This window comes from Peromyscus maniculatus, chromosome 20, assembly GCF_049852395.1.
Source record: "Peromyscus maniculatus bairdii isolate BWxNUB_F1_BW_parent chromosome 20, HU_Pman_BW_mat_3.1, whole genome shotgun sequence".
NCBI lineage: Eukaryota > Metazoa > Chordata > Mammalia > Rodentia > Cricetidae > Peromyscus > Peromyscus maniculatus.
In genome coordinates this window covers 48,414,042-48,435,618 of record NC_134871.1, presented here as the reverse complement: position 1 = coordinate 48,435,618, position 21,577 = coordinate 48,414,042, and the positions used below count along the sequence as shown (strand labels likewise).

At 51.8% G+C, this 21,577-nt stretch overlaps 1 protein-coding gene across 4 annotated transcripts in view; it reads right to left on the bottom strand.

The window, feature by feature from the left end:
- Positions 1–21,272, bottom strand: part of Micall1 (MICAL like 1) — a 40,208-nt gene extending 18,936 nt beyond the window's left edge. Inside the window, exons 1-3 of one of the 4 annotated variants that reach the window (XM_076556319.1) lie at positions 21,167–21,272; positions 5,237–5,285; positions 4,749–4,890 (exon numbers count right to left, since the gene is read on the bottom strand). In XM_076556319.1, coding sequence (XP_076412434.1) covers positions 4,749–4,833 — 85 coding nt within the window. In that variant the 5' untranslated portion in view covers positions 4,834–4,890; positions 5,237–5,285; positions 21,167–21,272. Of the gene's footprint in view, positions 1–4,748; positions 4,891–5,236; positions 5,286–10,396; positions 10,669–21,166 lie in introns of those variants that run through there. The other 3 variants (XM_042264838.2, XM_006979133.4, XM_076556320.1) reach the window with 3 other exon arrangements.
- Positions 21,273–21,577: the final 305 nt, after the last annotated feature.

Here is a 21,577-nt window from a genome sequence, read left to right as displayed (position 1 = left end):
TAAAAAGCAAGACGCTGTCTCAAAATTAATTTATTAATTAGTTAATTAAATAAAGGGCCAGCGAGATGGTGCAGCAGGCTGATGATTTGAGCTCAATCTCTGGAACCCACATGGTGGATGGACAGTATGTGTGCACACAGACAAACTAAATAAATAAATGTGAATTTTTTATTTTATTTTATTTTTGTGGGGGAAGTTTCAAGACAGGGTTTCTTTGTGTAGCCCTGGCTATCCTGAAACTAGCTCTGTAGACCAGGCTGGCCTCGAACTCACAGAGATCCATTTGCATCTGCCTCCCACATGCTGAGATTAAAAGTATGTGCCACCACTGCCAGCTTAAAAAAAAAAAATGGCTCTTAAAGAGGACCTGGCTTGACCTTTGTCGGCACCCACATGGCATCTCACACACACCTGTAACTCCAGTTCCAGGGGATCCAACGCCTCCGTTCTCCTACAGAATATTACACACACATGTTGCACAGAGATATGCTCAGGCACACACACACCACACACACACCCCAAATATTTATAATAATAATAATACAATTTAATTAAATAAAAGTTCCTTGCAGAGGTCTACAATAACGTTCAGCAAGCCTCTAGTCCCAGGCCTTAAAGACACCCTTCAGGGATGAAGCAGGTGAGTGACAGCGGATCTAAACAATGGCACAGGGGAGGAACATCTATCTATCCGCTCAATGCAAAGGCCATCGTGTCAGATGGGAAAGGACTGATTCCTAAAGCTTGTGTCATTTACACACACGTGTGAACTTGGCAGTGTGACAGGGAATCCATCTCTTTTTCTGTTTTGTTGTATTTTATTAAGACAGGGTCTCACTATGTGACCCTGGTTGCCGTGGAACTACATAGACCAGGCTGGCCTCACACTCAGAGATCCTCCTGCCTCTGCAGCCCTAGCACTGGGATTACAGGTGTGCACCACCATGCCTGACTGGAATGCATGTCTTAGTGTGAGTCACAGTGAAAAAGTTTGGAAACTCGGCAGCCTAGGCAAGTCCCTGGGGAATTCCCTTGGACGGCTCCTGTCCTCTTCCTCCTGGGTCCCCAGCAGCACAGGACCCCAGGCTGCTCTGGCCTGCCACACCCCTCCCCACACCTTCACAGCTGTCTGGGCTGTCTCCTGCTCGCTTCAAATATCACCTCCAAGGCCCTCTGAGGCCATGCATTAAAGTGGCCACTCCCTGCTCACCCCAGGGAGCTCTGCCCATCGCTCAGCTCCTAAGAAATGAACTGTTGCATGCTTTCTTTCCCTTCCTACAGCGTCACACAACACGCTCCCTGAGACTCTTTCCCCAGCAGCCAACATTGCCTGGCACACAGCAAGGCCTCTGAAAGTACTTGCTAAAGGCATGAGAAGTTCCAGGTGCGGGGGCAAGAGGGCTGTGCAGGCAGTGAGGGTCTGCAGAGGAAGGAGAGGACTGGGACGTCACGGGGGCTGGGCAGGGCTCAGGGCTAGGTGCCTGTTTAGAACGTGGAAAGCACTGGGTGGTACATACTTAAGTATATTCTGTGTGTTCTCCAGGAGAAAGGGACAGTGGCTACTGTCCAGATGAGAGGCCAAGCAGGAAAGAACTGGACACACACACACACACACACACACACACACACACACACACACACACACTTTCCACTTGCCCAGAAAGTACAATACAGGACCATCTAGGGGAGGGAACACAGGGTTGGAACACATCACAGCGGTGGCGGATGGGATAAAAATGGTTTGTGTCTAGGGGCCAACTGATATAAAAGATATAAACTTTATCAATGAAACCCCACAGGACACCCCCACCTGGCAGGCAGGCCTAGGAAGTGACTTCCGGGAAGGACTTAAGCAATACGTGATTGGTTACAAAGAGACTGGGAAATAAAGTGAGCATGACAATACGTATCTGTAACTCTCGACTAGAAGGCGAGGAAGAAGCAGCCTGAGTTTCAGGCTAGCCTGGGCTACATGAAGAGACCATCTGAAAGGGATGGGAGGAGGGGGAAGGACAGAGTAGAGCAGTGCAGGCTGGGAAACAGGAGGACTTGTGATCAGGGCCACACAGTCCACTCATGGACCCTGACCAGTATGCAAGCGACACTCGATCAACGGTACAGACTCACGTGCCCTTCTCCTACGGCGGGCTAGCACCCAGTACCACCATCAGAACTAGAAAACACCCTCAGGTCGAAGCTCATCTTTTCTGAATCAACACACAGCGCCCTGTAGATGTTAGTCATTTCCCAGACTGCGAAAGTCACAGTCCCGAAACCGCACCACCCAAGCTGGGGACACGTGAGTAACAAACAAGCGTCCTGAGTCCTAAACCAGAGAGGGCAAACATGCTCTGCACACACCCCTTTCACGCCTCAGAGCAACCCTGTGAGGTGGGCTCTATGCACAACCCTATCGCAAACAGGAGACCAAAGGGGGGTGTGTGTGTGTGTTAAGAAATGGACCCACGTTACTCGCAGACTGAAAAAGCAAAGGGAAAAGTCTGAGGCCACGTTCTTCTCTCTACTGAAGCTAGACTCCTTCCCACTAGTGGCTCTGGGGTCTTCCAATGCAGCTGCCCTTGGCATATGCAGATACCAAAGTTCCAGCATGCGCCTGCCAGCTACATGCATCCTCCATACAGTTTTTTTTTTTTTTTTTACCTAGTTTAAAATTGTAAGGTTTTCTTTTGCATTTGATTACGCGTGAATGTGTGTGTCTCAGTGTTGTTTTGTCCACCTGAGTGCAATGCCCACGAAGGCTAGATCCGCTGGAGCTAGTTACAGGCAGTTATGAGCTGCCAGGCACATAAATGCTGGGAACAGAACTCAGTCTTTTTTTTTTTTCAAAACAGGGTTTTTCTGTGTGGCCCTGACTGTCCTGGAACTCACTCTGTAGACCAGGCTGACTTGCTTCTGCCTCCCTAGTGCTGGGACTAAAGGTGTGCAAAACCACCACCCAGCTCTGAACTCAGTCTTTATTAATAATCGAACCATCTCTCAGCCCCTAATTTTTTTTTTTAACTACAATTTTATGTTTATTTACTTTGGGGATAGGGAGCTTGAAAGTGCCGTGGCGCACAAGCGGAGGTCAGGAGGCAAATTTCAGGAGTCCGTTCTTTCCTGCAACGGTGTAGACTCTAGGAACTGAACCCAGTCATCAGCCTTGGCAGCAAGGGCCAGCTCAAAAACTGACTTTATTTTTTCTTAAGACAAGATCTTACGTCTCCCAGGCTGTGTAGCGGGCAAGGACTTGGACCTTCTGGTCCTCCTGCCTCCCGTCTCCCAAATGCTGGGATTACAGGCGTGCGTCACCACCACTAGTCTACAAGGTGCTGGGACCTGAACCCAGCCAGGGCTTTATGCACGGTGTGCAAGCACTCTGCCAGGCTCTAGAACAGTATTTGTTGTTGGCTTTTTCTCTTCCATTTTTGTGAGACAAAGTCTCACATTGTAGCCCTGGCTGACCTAGAACTCCCTTTGCAGACCCGGCTGGCCTTCAACTCACAGAAATCAGCCTGCCTCTGCCTCCTAAGAGCTGGTATGGAAGGCATGCACAACCACACCCAGCATTTTTAAAAAACATTTTTTATTGTTATTTAATTATGTATGCATGCATGTCTGCTCATGCCTGATGCTTGCAGAGATCAGGAGAGCATCCACTCCCCTGGAACTAGGATTATAGACCGTTGTGAGCCTCTATGTAAGGTGCTGGGTCTTCTGAAAGAGCAGACAGTGCTCTTAACCACTGAGCCATCTCTCCAGCCCCACCCCACCCCATTTAAAGAGACAGACTGGATTCTCCCCACACAGAGCAGATGCAGTAAACACGGCCCACGTGGGCTACTCAGGACCTAGTGTCTGTAACTGCCCCGCGTAGGCCTGGGTTTGTTTAGCTTTTGTACTGTGTGCTCAAGTCCCTTGCTTCCCCTCTCTGGACTCACTTCCCCTATGCAGAAAGGAGCTGTCGGTCCCGGGACACTCAGCGACCTGACAGGGACCGAGAGGAAGCCTGTCCCTCCAGCATACACTCTTTGACAGTGTCTCTATTCTCAAGCAGGCTCTGCAAAAAAGCTGGGCTGCAACAGCCCCGAAGAAGAGAGCAGCGTGGCAGGAAGAGAAAGCCCTGGGAAGCGTCAGACAGGAAGTGCCAGACAGGAAGTGCAGTGGGTGAGGGGAGGTGAACTCCCAGCAGAGCTCACCTGGGCTTATGATTGCCTGCCCGCCACCCACCCCCAGCCCTGCCCCCACCCCAAACACACACACACACACACACACACACACACACACACACACACACACACACACAAGGCAACGCAGGCAGGGTCTGGTTCTGTGGCCTTGGTTGGCCTCAAACTTGAGGTAATCCTCCTGCCTCAGCCTCCCAAGTACGGAGATGACAGGTGTGAGCACCTCACCCAAGCCAATGCTGTTTTAATGCAATATATGAACTAATGAATCTACTGTCAGTGAATAAATGATAGGCTGTTTGTTTCTGGTGATTTTTTTCCTTCTTTTTTTTGTTTTGTTTTGTTTTGTTGTTTTGAGACAGGGCTTCTCTGTGTAGCCCTGGCTGTCCTGGATCTCGCTCTGTAGCCCAGGCTGGCCTCCAACTCAGAGATCCCCCTGCCTCTGCCTCCCATTAGCGACATGCGCCACTGCCGCCTGGCCACCCTGGCTATTTCTTTACAGCTCAGAAAAGAAGTCGACAGCCCAGGGCGGCCCCCCTGAAGGGCGGGGTCCCCTCTCACCTTGGCCAGAACTGGTGAAATGGTTGTAGTACTGGGACACATAGGTCATGATGCTGAGACAGTCGGGGACACTCATGGAGACCATGTCACTGGGGTCCAGGAGAGCAGGGATCCCCAGTTCCTTTTCGGCCACGTCAAAGGCCTAGGGTGGAGGTGGGTACAAAGGTAGAGACAGGAGCCGCCACAGCGAGGAGGGGACAGAGACGGCAGAGTTAGTGACTACTTCCCACCCTGGGACCAGCTCACTATAAGGGGACGGGTGACGACAGTACCATCCCCACATGGTGGCCTGAAGGGCACCCACGGGAAGAGGTGAGAAGGGAGGAGAACCAGGGCCTCCTCTAGGACCTGCAGCAGCTCCCACTTCCAAATGCAGTGGCCCTCTGTGGCAGCAGCAGCAGCAGCAGCAGCAGCCGCCGCCGCCGCCGCCGCCGCCGCCGCCCTCTCCCACCACAGACACCCCTTTGTGCTCCCATCTGAGGACTCACCAAACGGTTATTCTCGAAGACATTTTCCTTGGAGAGAGACTGGAAGTCGCTGCAAGAGACAGGAGGACTGGGTCAAGAGAGGTGATGGGCGGGGTCAGGAAGGAGGGCGAAGAGGTGATCTGATCCTGACAGGACCAGCCTCGGCTCGGTAAGATTTGGGAGGGCGCCTACAGGTTCCTGAAGAGGAAACTGAGGCTGCAAGCTCTGACCGAGCGGTCACTGTCCTCTGGAAGCCGAGTGAGCCTATGTCCCCTCCAGCCAGGCTCCAAGCCAGGGATGGAGTTCCAACTCTTCCCCAGGAAGCCTTCTCCTCAGGCAGCGACAAAAAGGGCCAACTACGGATGCAGACTTGCAACCATGCAGACTTGCAACCATGCGGCCTTGCAATGTGGGCATTCCCATGCAGGGAAGCCCGAATTTGCCAGCAGCTCATCTGGCAGGTGCTCTCCCCGTTTTACAGAAGAGGATGGTGAGATTCGATCAGGGAAGCTAGCCAGCCCTGGGAAGCCACACTTTCGGAACTTCCACTGAATGCCACAAACACAAGCCACACCAAGCACAGGACCCAAAACCCAACTCCAGGAGGAATGGTCCCTTGTTTGTTTTTGCTTTGTTAAATTTGCATTATTTATTTTTTGTGTGTATGTGTGCGTAAGTATTTTCTTCTTTATTTAATATATGTCTGTTTTCCAGGATGTGTGGCTGTATCCCATGTGCCTGCCTGATGCCCAAGGAGGCCAGAAGAGCATCGGACTCCCTGGGACTAGAGTTAGTTACAGGCCGCCACATGGGTGCTGGGAATTGAACCCAGTTCCTCTGGAAGAGCAGCCAGTGCTCTTAACCACTGAGCAAACTCTTTAGTCCCTACATGTGTTTCTTTTATATATATATATATATATATATATATATATATATATATATATATATATAAATAAATTTTTTTTATGTACATTGGTATTTCACCTGCAGGTATGTCTGTATGAGGGCATGGGATCTCCTGAAACATGAGTTACAGACAGTTGTGAGCTGCCATGTGGGTGCTGGGAACTGAACCCAGGTCCTCAGGAAGAGCAGCCAGAGCTCTGAACCACTGAGCCACCTCTCCAGCTCCCCCTACATGTGTTTCTTCATGGGGCCCAAACTAGAACAAGTTAGACCCAGAGTAGAAAGGAAGATAACCCAGAGCTGCTAGTACTCAACAGCTGGTCTGTCCCATCAGGCACTCCCGGGGACAGCTTCCTTAGAGGGACTTGTCACTTTCCTAGTAAAGGGCTTCCCCGGCTTCTGAAGTGGGGCAGGTACTGATGGCAGGCCCTCTCCGCTGGTGTGGGAAACATGGGTGCTTGTTGGCTTCGTCCATCTGTAGGCTAGTGGGCTGGAGCGTGAGCAGGTGGGGCACCTGTGGATCTGCTCTTTCGGGTAGGCTGTGTGACCGTGGGCAGGTCAGGAGCCCTATCTGCCTCCACTGCCCTGAAGACTCAGGAGAGCCTCGGCCCTTGCTCCCAGGCTGGAGTGAGGGCCAGCAGGATCTGAGAGTGACAGGGACCTCCTAGACACCGCAAAGTACACACACAAGCTTTGTCACTGCCGAACAGCGGCAAAGCTTCATCTGCCAGCTACTTAGTCTCCCTGTGCCTCAGTTTCCCGGTCTGTGACACAAAACACAACTAATGCCCAACACAGGGGATTCCAAAACCAACGACATAAGGGTAACCTGTCTGGACAGTTTGGCTTCCTCAGCAGTGTTCCCAGGAGGTGGGGCCATAGTTTGTCCCCACTGCTTCCCTAGGACCCTACACGGTTGCTGGTGTTCAGGAAGTGTTCTTGTCCAGTTTGTTGCAATAATGCACGATGAAAACTGTAAAACTGTGGTAACTGGGACTGGGAGGCGGCTCACTCGGGAAGCACGTGACACACTAGCATGATGACCTGAGTTCAACCCCAGCACCCATGTGAAACGCAGGTGTGGTGGCGCATGCTTGGGACCCCAGCACTGGTGAGGAAGAGTCAGGTGCATCCCTGAGGCCTGATGGCCAGACAGAGCCCAGCCTAATTAGCCAGCCCCCGGTCTCAGTGAGATCCAGTCTCAAAAAAAAAAAAAAAAAAAGTGGAATATCATCTGAGGTTGACCTCTAACCTACATTCACACATACCGAATAAATATGCACACATACATAAACGCACACAGTACTACTATTCTTTTCTCGGCTTCTTCCACGCCATCTCTGTGCCTAAATACCATCTGGGTTTGGGTCGCACAGATCTTTCTTTTCTGAGAATTTTCAAAGGCCGAGAGAGTTCCACTTGCCTCCAGAGGAAATAAACGCATGGAAACAATGCCACATGGGCCCTGGTCTCAAGGGAATCCAGAAAAAGCTGGAGGACAGAGAAGGGCATGGTCCAGTTCCTCACCAACACAGCAGGAACACCACACACACAGAGACACAGACACCACACACACACACACACACACACAGACACACACGCGCGCACGCACGCACGCACGCACCTGGCTGGCAGGGCCTGCACCGTCAGAGGCTAGAATCCTCACCCTACCTCTCCCCTTGTACAGCTCTGCCCCTAAGGGCTGAGGGAGCAGCGCTGGGGTTGAACGCTTATCTAGCATGCATATGGACTTGGATTCAACCCCTACCAAATAACTAAATGGAGGAGAGATAAACCTCCACCTTTCTCTGGGCTTTATGAAGAACCTGGCCTCAGTTTCTCTCCCAAGCAATTAGCACGGTTCAGGCCCAGCCTCCCTAGCAAATGATTGAGTCTAGACTTCTGCTTAGGAGGGAACACCCTTCACATCTGCTTCCTGGACATCTGAGTGACCCCAAGACCTTGAAAGTCCTCAGGTGGGGCCTTGGGGCCTTCTCTTGACCTTCGCCTTTTCCTCAGGACGTCTCCCCCCTGGAGGCTTTCCCTGGAGGAACCACTGTTAATCACCTCAAGTTCCACATGTCCACCAGTATGTAGGGTTTTTTTTTTGTTGTTGTTGTTGTTGTTGTTGTTGATTTTGTTTTTGGTTTTCGAGACAGGGTTTCTCTGTGTAGTCTTGACTGTCCTGGAACTCGCTCTGTAAACCAGGCTGATCTGGACCTCAGAGATCCACCTCTGCCTCCCCAAGTGCTAGGATTAAAAGCATGGGCCACCACGCCCAGCTAGTATGTAGGCTTTTGCCTTGTTGGCTGTGGTCTCTGCCAACCCCAGTGTGTGGGAGCAGTGACTATACACACTTGCTGATTGGATGAGGGGGTTAAGCACTCGCTCCCACCCCCACCCCCCACGGCCTAATAGCACCTCTTCCAGAGCTCAGTGTTAACTACATGTTTATTAACTCATTTAAAATCCTCACCACAGGGCTGTGAGGTAGGTCTTGTCATCAACCCCACCTTCCAGATGCCCAGAGAACCGGTGATTTTCCCCAGGGCTTAAACATTAGCACCAGGCACCCAGCATTTGGTGGGGAGGGGGCGGTTCTGCACTCCTGACGCCAGCCTCATCCCCTGCCTCAGGACTAGTCTCCAGCAAAAACAGAAGACCCCAGAGCCGCAGCTCCAAAGGAGGGGCCAAGCCCCCCCCTCTTCACCACTGCATGCCCAAGCTCCACTCCCCTGCTTCAGTTACCACTGGGTCCCACACTATACAACCTGGCTCCCTTCTGCATCCACACTCCCCCCAAAACCCTATCTTCCAGGGCCCCTCGGACACACAGTAAATCAAGTTAGAGTTGGGCAGTCCCTTCGGGGCCCTCCCACATCCAGTCCTATGGAAACAGGTCTGGGAGAGATCCAAAGAGACCCTGCAGGTTCTGAGAGCTGGGGGGAGGGGGAAACCTGGGGGGGGGGAGACCCTGGGGGGGGGGCTGTAAACAAGACAGACTCAGGACTCTTCTTCCAGAATTGCTACTGAAACGTGAATGAAGCGAAAGGAAGGCAGACACCAGATGAACGTCACTTTCAGTTTTACGAATAAATAAATCAGTGAACGACGGATAAGAGGTTCCAGGGCTCAGGGAAGAAAGCGGGGGGGGGGGGGGGGGGTAGAAGCCCATACAGTTTCCCAGGAGACCCTACAGAGTAGCTTTCCAGCTGGAAGCTACAGATTGGTGGCTGTCAACTGTCCTAGAGTCGTCCCTCCACGCCTGGCTCCTTCTCTGCCCCACGGCTGTGCCACACTGGGAACGGCAGGGCCACGGGCATACACACCTAGTCAGATTCCCAGCTGAGGGGGTGTTGGGAAGTAGTGTACCCCAAGTCACCCGACAGTCATGAATCTAGGAGCTCTGTGCCAGAAAGAGGGTTCATGCCCTACACAGCGGATCAGCCCCAAATGCCTTCCGGAGAGGTGGCTCCCATCCGCCCCTCTGGGTTCTTCGCACTTTAAATGTAAATGACAAAAACCGCTGAAGAGAGAATTGAAACTAATGACCTACATTCCCAAGGGAGTCCGACAAAATATGGGACTTGGATGACCGCTTATGTATAGGAGGGAACCGGGCTTAGGCTTCTGGGGTGGGAGGGAACGACCGGGGAAGTGAATAAAGCAGGCGCGGGGCAGCGATCTCTTAGGTAGGAAGTGGTCAGGTAAGGGCGGCACTCTCTCGGAGACCCTTTCCGGTGGTTGCCCTTTACCGATGGAAATGCCTACTGGAAAAATGACAGCCTGCCAGAGCACCTGGGGGTCTGCTCCCACTAGCTCGAACTTGGACGCAGCAGCCTATTTGGGGGGAGTGGCATATTCTGATTCCCGAGAGTCAAGTTTGGGGGTACTGTGCTCTGGCACCAACGGGGGGAGGGAGGCTCGGTACGTTTGCTGGAGCGCAGAGTAAGGAGCGTCCCTAGGAAGGGGTCAGAGTTCCCTCCTCGAGTGTGGGAGATCGGCTCCCACTTTCCCCCCACCCCGCCCCAGGGCACTCTGGAGGTCAGAGCCTGACACCAGTGGCCCGGGGTGGGGGAAGGGTGCGCGGGTCTGGGGGGGTGGGTCTAGGCGGCCCTGCTCCGCATTCAGGGCCCACGGGTGTGGTGGGCTCCTGGACCTCTCGGGGGCGGCGGGTGCCACCGCGCCACTGAGGGGGGCGGCGGCGGCGGCGGCGGTCCCCAGCCCCGCGCGCTCGCGCTCGCGCTCAGGCGCGCGCGCACCCCGGACACTCACATCAGGTCGGGCCGGTGCCGGTGCAGGATGGCGCAGAAAGCCAGGCCGTCCCGGAAGGAGCTGCTCAGGTCACGGATGTCCACGCCGCGGTAACCCTCGCACTGGCGGCGGCACCAGGCCAGGAGAGCGCCCCGCGGCCCCGCCATGGTGGGGCCGGGCTCGGGACAGCCAGCCCCGACGGGGGCTGGGGACGCGGGCGGCGGCGCGGGCGGCTCCGACCCCAAGGTCAGGTGGCCCTATGGCTGGCGCTCGGGCTCCGGCCGGGGCCGGTTTCCGGCTGAGTCTGCGGCGCGGCTCGGAGGTCGGGGCGCCACCGGCGGCCGGGGCGGGGCCTCGGTGTCCTCTCGCTCGGCTCCGGCGCGGCTAAGGCTGCGGACTCGGCTCCCGACCCCGCCCGGCCAGCCTGCCCCGACCTGCCCGCGCAGCCTCCGCCCCGCGTGGCCCGGCTCGGCTCGGCCGGCCACGGCCCGCTCTGCTCATTGTGGGCCGGCCGCGGGCGCCCACCGCCTCCGTCCCCGCCCTCGCTCGCCCGCCCGCCCGCCCGCGCCGCGGGGGAGCGCGAGGAGGAGGAGGAGGAGGAGGAGGGGGCCCCACCCTGCGGCCCCGCCCACGCCGTCGAGCCCCTTCCCCGGAAGGGCGGACGCCCCATCACCCCTCTGCTCCAGACCGAGTCACCCCTTCCCAAGGGGAGCCCCTCCTGGCAGCCGGGACAACCCATCGCCGACTGGCCCCTCCCCATCGCCACCCGCAGACACCCCAGGCCCTCCTACCCCAGAGGCGGGACACACTCGCTGGCCGCTAAGCCTGCCTCAAGCTCACCCCCAACAACCTGCAGATCCTCCTCACTGCCTCCTCTGGACCACACCCACCCCCAGTCTGAAAGAATCGAGCCGCTTTCCCAGCAGATCCCAAACCTCCATATGGTCACCAGATTCCTTCCATGCCTCGCCACTTTACAACACCCCGATCGCTCGCCCCTCCACGCCCCATGGCCTGCCTAGGGAACCCAAACACCCCTTCTACCACCACCGGTCCAGAGAGCTATGTAGTGACAGGCTGGAGACCCCACAACCAAGCTGGTCCTTCTTGGTAGTCCCTCTGGAGCTGTGTAAACTAGGCGATCTCACGCGCACACGCCCTTCTGGGCCCGCGTCCCTTCAACTTTTAAGAATGGGTTGAGCTCTTGCTGGAAGGACCTAGAAACAGACCACTGTCTAATGGTGTGTTCTGACCACACCTGGCTTTGGAACCTCCCCTGCCTGGTCGCCCGGTCTGCTTGTTTCTGAAGACCCCGCCAATAGACCCCTCCCCCCAGAGGCCTCTCTTAACTGCAGGCTGATGAATCAGCTGCAGAGACGGTGACATCACTCTGACCTAAGCGTAGCTCCTAGGAATGGGTCTGCTGCTCCCCCTGAGGGAACGGACAGGGTCTTAGTCATCTGGAACAGTGTTTTGGAGTTCTATCAACCCAGACTCAAATCCTGGCTCCCTCCTTCCCTTCCTCCCTCCCCAGCCCTGTGATCTTGTATCACCTTGAACTATGTTTTCAGTATCTTAAAAATGGAGACAGAGCCTTCAGCTTTATGGCTATAATCCCAGCACCTGAGAGGTGGAAGCAGGACTTAGATGCCAGCCTAGGCTACACAAGAGACCTGTTTCAAAAATAAAAATAAAGCTGGGCAGAAGGGCTCACACGTTTATGCAAGACATGGGGGAATGCTGAGGCAGGAAAAACCGCCCAAGTTTGAGGATAACCTTGATTGCATAGTACCAGGCCAGCCTGAGCTACAATGTAAAATTGTCTCAAAAATAAGTAGGAGCCTGGCATGATCGCATACCTTTAATCTCAGGAGGCAGAGGGAGGTGGATCTCTGGGAGTTGGAGGCCAGCCTAAACTGCATAGTGAGTTCCAGGACAACCAAAGTCACACAGAGAAACCCTGTCTCCGAATAAGTAAGGTCAGTAACAGGGCTCATCGGGCAAAGGGACTTGCTGCCAAGGCTGTTGACCTGAACTGAATTGTCTAGACCCACATGATGGAAGGAGGGAACCAACTGCCACAGGCCGTCCTCTGACCTCCACCCAGGTCTCCACAATCGTAAGCACACATATGCGCGCGCACGCGCACACACACACACACACACACACACACACACACACAAATGTAATGTTAAAAAAATAAATGTATAAAGCAGGAAAGAGCATCTGCTGCGCTTGTAGACAACCTGGGTTGGATTTCCAGCATCTAATCTGTAACTAGCCTCCACTTGTAACTCCAGTTTTGGGGATCTGACACCCTCTTGACTGTAGGGGCACTGCCTGCATGCTGTGCACAGACATAGATGCAGACAAAGCACTCACCTATGTAAAGTTAATAAATCTTTAAAAAATAATGAGCCAGGCGGTGGTGGCGCATGCCTTTAATCCCAACACTCGGGAGGCAGAGTCAAGCGGATCTCTGTGACTTTGAAGACAGCCTGGTCTACAGAGTGAGTTCCGGGACAGCCAGGGCTGTTACACAGAGAAACCCTATCAATAATAATAATAATAATAATAATAATAATAATAATAATAACAATAATAATAAAGCTATGCCTGACCCTCATAGGTTAAACAAACAATTGATGTTGGTACTTTAAAACATGAAATAGACTGACCTTTGTACCTAACTTGTCACCTGGGTCCATTATCAAGGAAAGAGATTGACTTGAATTCTGCCTCCTCAAAGCCCACAGAATCACACTTCAGAATACAGTTGTGACCCAGGGACTGGGACACATCTGTCAGCTGCACACCTCTGAGCATGTCTGCAGCAAGAAGGCCAACATTTCACCTTGCACCTTGACAGCCTGCCCTGTCCCCTGTGGAGTCAGGATCCAGGCATTTCCATTAAATGAAGGACTTGGGTTTGGGATCTTGAAACTAGCTTCTACAGTCTTCAAACATCACTGAGAGGGAGTTGGAGGGAGGCAAAAAAGACAGGGAGAAGGATCTTGATTTAGGGGCCAGCCTGAGCTACGTAACAAATCCTTGTCTAAAATATCGAAAGTCCCAGAAATGGTTGTGGAGAGCCTGAGGTGACTCACTGTTGTTGATCTGACCGTGATCTCTCCCACTGCCTTAATAACAGCTTACACAGCTCAGCCTTGGCCCCCAACAGCCATCTGTGGGCTTCATAAATCCATCGCCTGAGTCAGCTTGCCGCATCATGAAGGACCGGCATGGCGACCAGAGCTGTGTGACTGCAGGCCAGCCACCTCATCCTGGTGAGCCCCAATTTCCCTCCCTGTAAGGTGAGGATAATAATCTTTGCTCTGCCTGCATCCCGGGTTTGTGGGTAACCAGGTGAGATAACGGTGGTAAAAATGCTGTGTAGACAGTCAATTGAGGTGTGGGTGGAGGACGAGTCCCTGTTTACAGGTGAGGTTCAGGAGCCACAGGCTGATGGGCAGGGCAAAGTCAAGCCATGGTTTCAAAATTAGGACTCAGGGTCTTTAGCAATTTTTTTTTTTTTAAGACAGGGTTTCTCTGCATAGTCCTGGCTGTCCTAGAACTCTCTGTGTACATCAAATGGCCTCAAACTCAGAGATCTGACTGCCTCTGCTTCACGAGCACTGGGATTCAAGGCATGTCCCACTGTGCCCAGCTAGCACTTACGTATGCATGTGATTCTATTTCTGCAGCATTGGAGATTGAATTCAGGGTCCTCTGTGTTGGTTTTGCAAGCCTTCTACCAGACGGGCTTTGCCTTATGTTTATGTCAATTACTGAGCCTGGGAATGTGGCTCAGTGGTATGATGTTTGCCCAGCATGTGCAAGACATTGAGTCACATACCCAGACTCAGAAAAAAAAAAAATGTACTTTAAGAGAGCGGGTGAGCAATGTGGACAGAGTGGCCAGAGCCAGAGAAGATTTCTGGCTGACCTGGGCAAGAACCAGGGGCTGTGCCTTCTGCTTGCCAGTCTGCCAGCCAGCCTGCTTGGCAGAAGGGCTGTGAAGGAGATAAGAAGAAGGTTTTAAAAACTGACAACAGCTGGGCGGTGGTGGCGCATGCCTTTAATCCCAGCACTCAGGAGGCAGAGGCAGGCGGATCTCTGTGCGTTCAAGACCAGCCTGGTCTACAAAGGGAGTTCCAGTAAAAGCGCAAAGCTACGCAGAGAAACCCTGTCTCGAAAAACAAAATCAATCAATCAATCAATCAATCAATCAATCAATCAGGAGGCTAAGGAGACAGCTCGGTCGGTAAAGTGCCCAATACTGAAATGAGGACCCACGTCCAGATCTCCAGAACCCCAGTTAACAAAAGCGCCAGATACCTATAACCCCAAAGCTGAGGTGGGCTGAGACAGGAAGATCCCTAGAGCTCATAGGTCAGCCTGTTTACCCAACTGGGGAGCTCCAAGGTCAGGGACCCTTTAGACCCTGTCTAAAACATCAAGATGTAGGGCTTGGAAAGATGCCCTAGAGGTTAGGGTACTTGCTGCTCTTTCAGAGGACCAGAGTTTGGTTCCCAGCCTAGGATCTACATTCAGTAGCTCACAACCACCTATAACTACAGTTCCAGGGGATCCAACATGCCCTCTTTGGTGGAAGTAGCTGGGCAGTGGTGGTTCACGCCTTTAATTAATCACAGCACTCAAGGCGAGCCTGGTCTACAGAGTGAGTTCTAGGACAGTCAGGGCTACACAGAGAAATCTTGTCTTGAAAAACCATCAATCAATCAATCAATCAATGTGGAAGCTGGGTGTAGTGGCCTATGCTTTTTTTTTTCATTCTTTTTTAAAATCAATCAATTAATTAATTAATTTAATGCTGAATGCCGTTTACTGAAGGAGGAGGTCTTTTTTTTTAAATTTATTTATTATGTATATAGTGTTCTGTCTGCATGTATGGCTGCAGGCCAGAAGAGGGCACCAGATCTCATTACAGATGGTTGTGAATCACCATGTGGTTGCTGGGAATTGAACTCAGGACCTTTGGAAGATCAATCATTGCTCTTAACCTTTGAGCCATCTCTCCAGCCCCATGGGAGGAGGTCTTAAATACAGGCTTACAATACAATGGAAGAACCCTGGAGGGCAGAAGTTCGCTACCAATGTTTTACAATCTTGCATCTAAGCTGTTAACGCCTATTATGCAGGATACACAGACAAGGAACTTCCCTTAAGCATTCAGGAGAGTGAAACCTGGCAGGGAATTAGCATAGGGAGGAAATCAAGGTCAAGGTCAGCAAGCAAGGTAACAGTTACCCAAAATGGGGGTTGGGGCCCACAGGTTCCTCTTTTACTAAAAAATGAGCTTCTGACTTAGGTTGCATGAGACGTCAGTAGGTCACCTTACCTATCATGGAGACGCCTGACCAGGCCACACAGGCACTCTGTCTTAGGTTGGTGAGCACCCCCTAGGCATTACCCGTCTCTGAATACTCATTATCATACAGGCTCAATCGTGTGTGAGCTGCAGAGTTAACTGCTGCCAAAGATCTCAAAGTGGCACTGGGCTTGCAGTCTGTGTGTTCGACACAGAAAAGACCAACAGAGGTCCTATCCCACCCATAGCCAGTAGGTTAAAGGCAACTGAGCCATTCCCTTCCTTAACAAGCCTTACTGCAAATTGGAGTCCTTGTAAGATGGTATCCCAAAAGCAAATGGAACTTGAGTTTATAAATTTATAATCTTCAAAGCCAATCGAAATGTATATAACTATTGAATTAAATTTATCATGCCCAACAGAATGAGGATTAACTAACTGTGGTAGCTACTTTTGCTGCCAGGGTCTCCACTGTGCTAGCTGTAGTAAGCAATTATGAAATAGTAATCCCAGAAACAGTAGCAGCAGTGGCCACCACTGCTATAACAGCAACAACAGCAGCAGCAATGTCAAATTCTCTTCTGGAGCATGTGGGCATCCACTGGCATGGATACAACTCCAGGAACATGAACCGCCAAGGCCCATTTTTCTTGATCCCAGCATGACTTAAGCTGGCAGCTCTGCAAAAGAACAACTAAGAACCATAAAGGATAAACAGGCAGCTCACAAGGAGCAGAACTAATGGTCTCATAATGGCTACATTCAGGCTCATAAATTTTAAGGTATCTTCAAAGGGAGCTAAATGAATTTCAGGAGGCCAATAAAAGTTGCACAAAGCCACTCCTGAAAAGTAGGTACTACAACAGCTTGAAGAGGATTGTGAAAATGAAAAGGCTTAGCTGGCATGCTACTGTTAACAAATGGAGGTCAGTGACCTTCGGTGGCCTATGCTTTTAATCCCAACACTCCAGAGGCAGAGGCATGAGGATCTCTGTGAGTTCCAGGACAACCAGAGCTATGTAGAGACCCTGTTTCAAATAAATAAGGTGAGCTGGGCAGTGGTGGCACATGCCTTTGATCCCAGCACTTGGGAGTCAGAGGCAGGCAGATCTCTGTGAGTTTGAGGCCAGCCTGGTCTACAGATCAAGTTCCAGGACAGGCTCCAAAACTACACAGAGAAACCCTGTCTTGAAAACCCAAAATATAAACAAACAAACAAACAAACCAAAAAGGTGAAGCCAGTAAGATTGAAAGGCCTGGCATCGGCTCAGGACACCCCAAAACCAAGCTCTTAGCTCGAAGGAGATTTATTTGCCCAGAGAGACAAAGGACAGGGAATAAGAGACAAAGACAGGAGACAGAGGATGAGGGAGGGAGAGGGGAAGGGACAAGGAGGAGGGGGAGGGGATTATTTGTCTCAGAGGGACAAAGGACCGCAGTGCCTAGTGGTTTATAAAGGTAAAAGAGGAAGCTCCGTGTTAGGATGAGGTGTTTAACTGGGCGTGTTAATTAGGTGAGCCAAAGGGGGCTTTGATTGCTGGGCTTCAATACTTTGACAGCTGGACCTTGGTAGTCAGCCTCAGGAGAGGAAGGGGCCACATAAGGGACTAGACCTTAGTGGCTAGCTTTATGAATGAAATCTTTAGCAAGGCTGAGGGAATGAGGGGGAAGGGCAAGGCCTGCCGGAGCCATGTCCCTTCAGAGATGACTCAGTGGATAAAGGCGCTTGCTACCAAGCCTGGCAACATGAGTTCAATCCCTGAGCCCCTCACAGTAGAAAGAAAGAGCTGACTCTTTTTAGATTTATTTATTATGTATACAGTGTTCTGTCTGCAGGCCAGAAGAGGGCACCAGATCTCATTACAAATGGTTGTGAGCCACCATGTGGTTGCTGGGAATTGAACTCAGGACCTCAGGAAGAGCAGCCAGTGCTCTTAACCGCTGAGTCATCTCTCCAGCCCAAGAGCTGACTCTTGAGTCGTCCTGACTTCCACACACAAAGAAATGAATATATAACAACGAGAAATTTAAAAATAAGGCAGAGTGGTCCAGGAAGACATTCACTTTCGACCTCTGGCCCTGCACCAGTGTGAATAAGCACCCTTCAATACATGTGCTCAAACCCACATGACACATACATACACCACACACACATACACAGGAAAATCTCATTTTAACTTTTTCATATCAATGTAACACTGCTTTCAGTTAAATGTCATTGGGAGGAAATCAGACTTTTTTACATAGTTATTATTATTATTGCAGTGCTGACGACTCAACCCAGGACCTTACTCTACCCAAGCAATATACTACTAAGGCACACTCCCAATGCCTAGGCTTTAATTTGAAAATAAAGCCAGCCCCCAAACAAGGAGGTACAAATTTTCCCACTCAGCCACCCAGGGCCACAGGCAAATCACTAGTAGGAAGATGGAAAGTCTGGGTTACTGAAGAGAGGGGCAGAAGATGAGACAGGGGAGGCTGTACACACAACCATCCCTCTAGGCTGGACAGACTGGAGTCAGACCACCTGTGGCATTTCAAAGGGAACTTGACCCTCAGATTCCAGGGTTCTTAGCCTAGAATTCCCCAAGTTCCTTAGCAGCTGCTTCTGGTGCGACTTGCAACTTTTTCCACCCAAGCCGTCCCTGAGAATGAGGGCCGGCCCAGGCCCCCAGCTCAGAGCAGCTCCCTGGGGGTCAGCCCGGCAAAGCAGGGAACAATGAGAGCCTTGTAGAGTCCCAGGAGCAAGGCTGGGGCGAGCAGTGGGCACGTGGGATGCTCAGTGGCAAGATGGCAGCTTTCTCCCTCTCCCCCATCCTCCTGGGCCGGAGCAGCCCAGGATTTGCTAGGACACTCGCCCACAGGAAGCCGGAGCCCTGGAATCCCAGATAAGCCTAGCCTTCCAGACCATCCTGTCCTTACCTGCTGTGTTCGAGAGTGTCTGCCTGGGACTGGGCAAATAGAGCCACCCTTGAGCTAAGCTTTGCAGGGAAGAGAGGACTCTGTGCTGCCTGTCACTGGGTGCATGGTGACTGTCATCTGGGACTGCCCTGGCCAGAGAATCTACTGAAAGACCCAACAGGTCACTACTAATTGAGCGAGTCCCCCCTGTGTACCGAACTGTGCAGAGGAGGAAGAGGTTTGTTAGGGGCACAAACGTGCTCAGATTGGGAGCCCCACCCCCACCGCTTTGCCGCAGGCACTGTTAAGGTCTCAGGCTGCCAGGCTGACTCTCTCTGCCTTCGGCTGTTGTGAGATGCCCATTGCAGCTCTCCCCAACTGTATCTGGGCTCTGAGCCCTGACCCAGATGCCACCTCCTCCTGGAAGCCGCCTGTGACAGGCACAGACTGGAGCCAGGCCTTCAGGTCTTCTCGCAGGACTCACCCTCAAAATGAGAAGGGCCCCAGAGGGGGTGTTCATGCTGAGTTCAGACAGGAATTTCCACATGCCTGTCACCCTGGAGGAACTGACTGCTGCGGTGGAAGACAGAGCTGTAAGCTGTCTCAGACAACTATCATGCAAAGAGGATGGGTAACATGACAGAAAAAATGGGCAGAATACTTGAGGATCCTCTTCCTTCTGCCGGAGACTGAGGGTTACCCCACAGGCTGCATTTGGGCGGTCACCCACCCTGGGTGGTATTTTTTTTGTACACGGGTGTTTGCCCACTGGCCCGTGCTGATAAATAATACAAACAGCTAACCTTTACTGGGCATCAGCTGTAGTCCGGACATTGTATGTGTTTTCTCACTAACATGCATTCCTGCCCTTCACAAGGACGCTGCGGTCAGATCTCTGAGTTCAAGGTCACCCTGGTCTATAGAGTGAGTTCCAGGACAGCCAAGACTACACAGAGAAACCTTGTCTTAAAAAACAAAACCAAAAACCCAAAATCAAAATTTATTCCTGTGCTAAGCGTAGTGTGTCCCCTGAAGTATTAGTGGCGTGTCTGTTATGGGGGTAAACAACTGCTTTCTGATCGGATTCGAGGCCTGCTCCCCAGGAGGAAATTCATGCCTAGTGCTGGCTGTCATTTTCAAAAGCCCAAGGACAAAAAAAAAAAAAAAAAAAAAAAAAAAAAAGCCCAAGGATGGGAAGGTCATAGGCCCTCGTGGAGAAGCCATTGCTGCTCTCCAAATCTCAATGGACGCAGTGTGCAACCATAGGTCAGTTTTCCGCTTTAGTCAGAACAGCTCCCCATCCCCACGCCCAGTAGGCAGCAGTTACTGAAGACATTCAAAGCTGGTCAAAGTGCTGAGAATAAATGACCCTTCAATGGCCAATCCTCAGATAAGACATCTACAGCGCTCTTTCCAACATTCAAAGGACATCACAGAAGAGTGGGCAGAAAGAATGTAAGGGCCGGAGGACTAGGTGGAATGTCGTAGAGCGCTGTCTTCCATGTATGGCGTGGCTGTTACACTCTTGGACACACATTAGCGTGATTACCTACAAAAGATGTCACAGGTTTGGGCCCGTTGATATTTCATCATGGATGGGGCCCTACCCTTCTTCCCTGGGAAGTTACTGGAACTTTTCAGAGGTGTAGCCACCAGTGAGAGGCTCAGGTTCTGGGAAGTAACCCCTTACACAAGCTTATGCAAACAATCCTAATCCAGCCCACTGGGTTACTGACACATACACAAAACAGAAGGGGCAGAGCTGGGAGTTGGGAGGGTGAGCAGGAGCTGGATGGGGGACATGAGCATGATGAGGGGTGAACATGATCAAAATACTTTACATGCATCTCTGAAAACGTCATAATGAAATTCATTATAGTGGGCACTGGTGGCGCACACCTTTAATCCCAGCACTCGGGAGGCAGAGTCAGGTGGATCTCTGTGAGTTCAAGACCAGGCTGGGCTACAGAATGAGTTCTAGAAAAGGCGCCAAAGCTACACAGAGAAACCCTGTCTCAAAATACCAAAGGGGAAAAAAAAAGAAAGAAAAGAAAATTGTCATAATGAAATTCATTATAGTGGGCAGTGGTAGCGCACGCCTTTAATCCCAGCACTTGGGAGGCAGAGGCAGGCGGATCTTTGAGTTTGAGACCAGCCTGTTCTACAAGGGGAGCTCTAGGACAGCCAGGGCTACACAGAAAAACTCTGTCTCAAAAAAACAAAACAAAACAAAACAAAAGATAATTTCAATATATATAATTACCAGGTCCTGAAAAAAGATGTATTCCTGGTAAATCACAGCAGACATTGTGTCCAAGTCACTGCACAGCTGGTCGTCACTCAGTTAGCTTCCAAAATGCTGGTGGACAAGAGCCACCCTAGACTGCTCCAGTTACGCCTTAAGATGTCCAAGGCCAGGCCTGGACAGACATCCCCCAGACCTCCGACCTAGGCCTTCTGGCAGTCTCCCTTTCAGCAGGGATAACTGCTAATGGACGATCTGCCCTTTGGCCGGCAGGGCCCTAAGAGGTGTGCTCCTGTGCACACCATTTTACCTGGAAGATGGGTCACAGTGCTTGACTCAGAGTTGGTCCGCAGGGTGAGTTCTCTGGTTGCGCTTCCGCTGTTCAGGGGAGCCCTCTCCCTCTCAATATAAGCCTGCCCCTCTGCAAGTCAAAGGCAGACAGAGCGGAAACGGTTCCTGAGCTGTCATGACACAGGAAGATGGCCTCTCTGAGGACTAAGTGATAGGGAAGGGGCTGTCACACACAGGAAAAGGTTTGTTTGCTTCCCAGTGGCCTATCTTGGCACAGCACAGAGCCAGGAGCTCTTCCTGTCACAAACAAAAAGTGGCACTTTCTGTCCAAGACCTAGGAGTTAGGGTGGGGTTCAGCCTCAGGTGACCCAGGACACCAGCTAACTGGGGTGGGGGGGCGGTTTATGAAGAGCACACACAAGCTATGTTA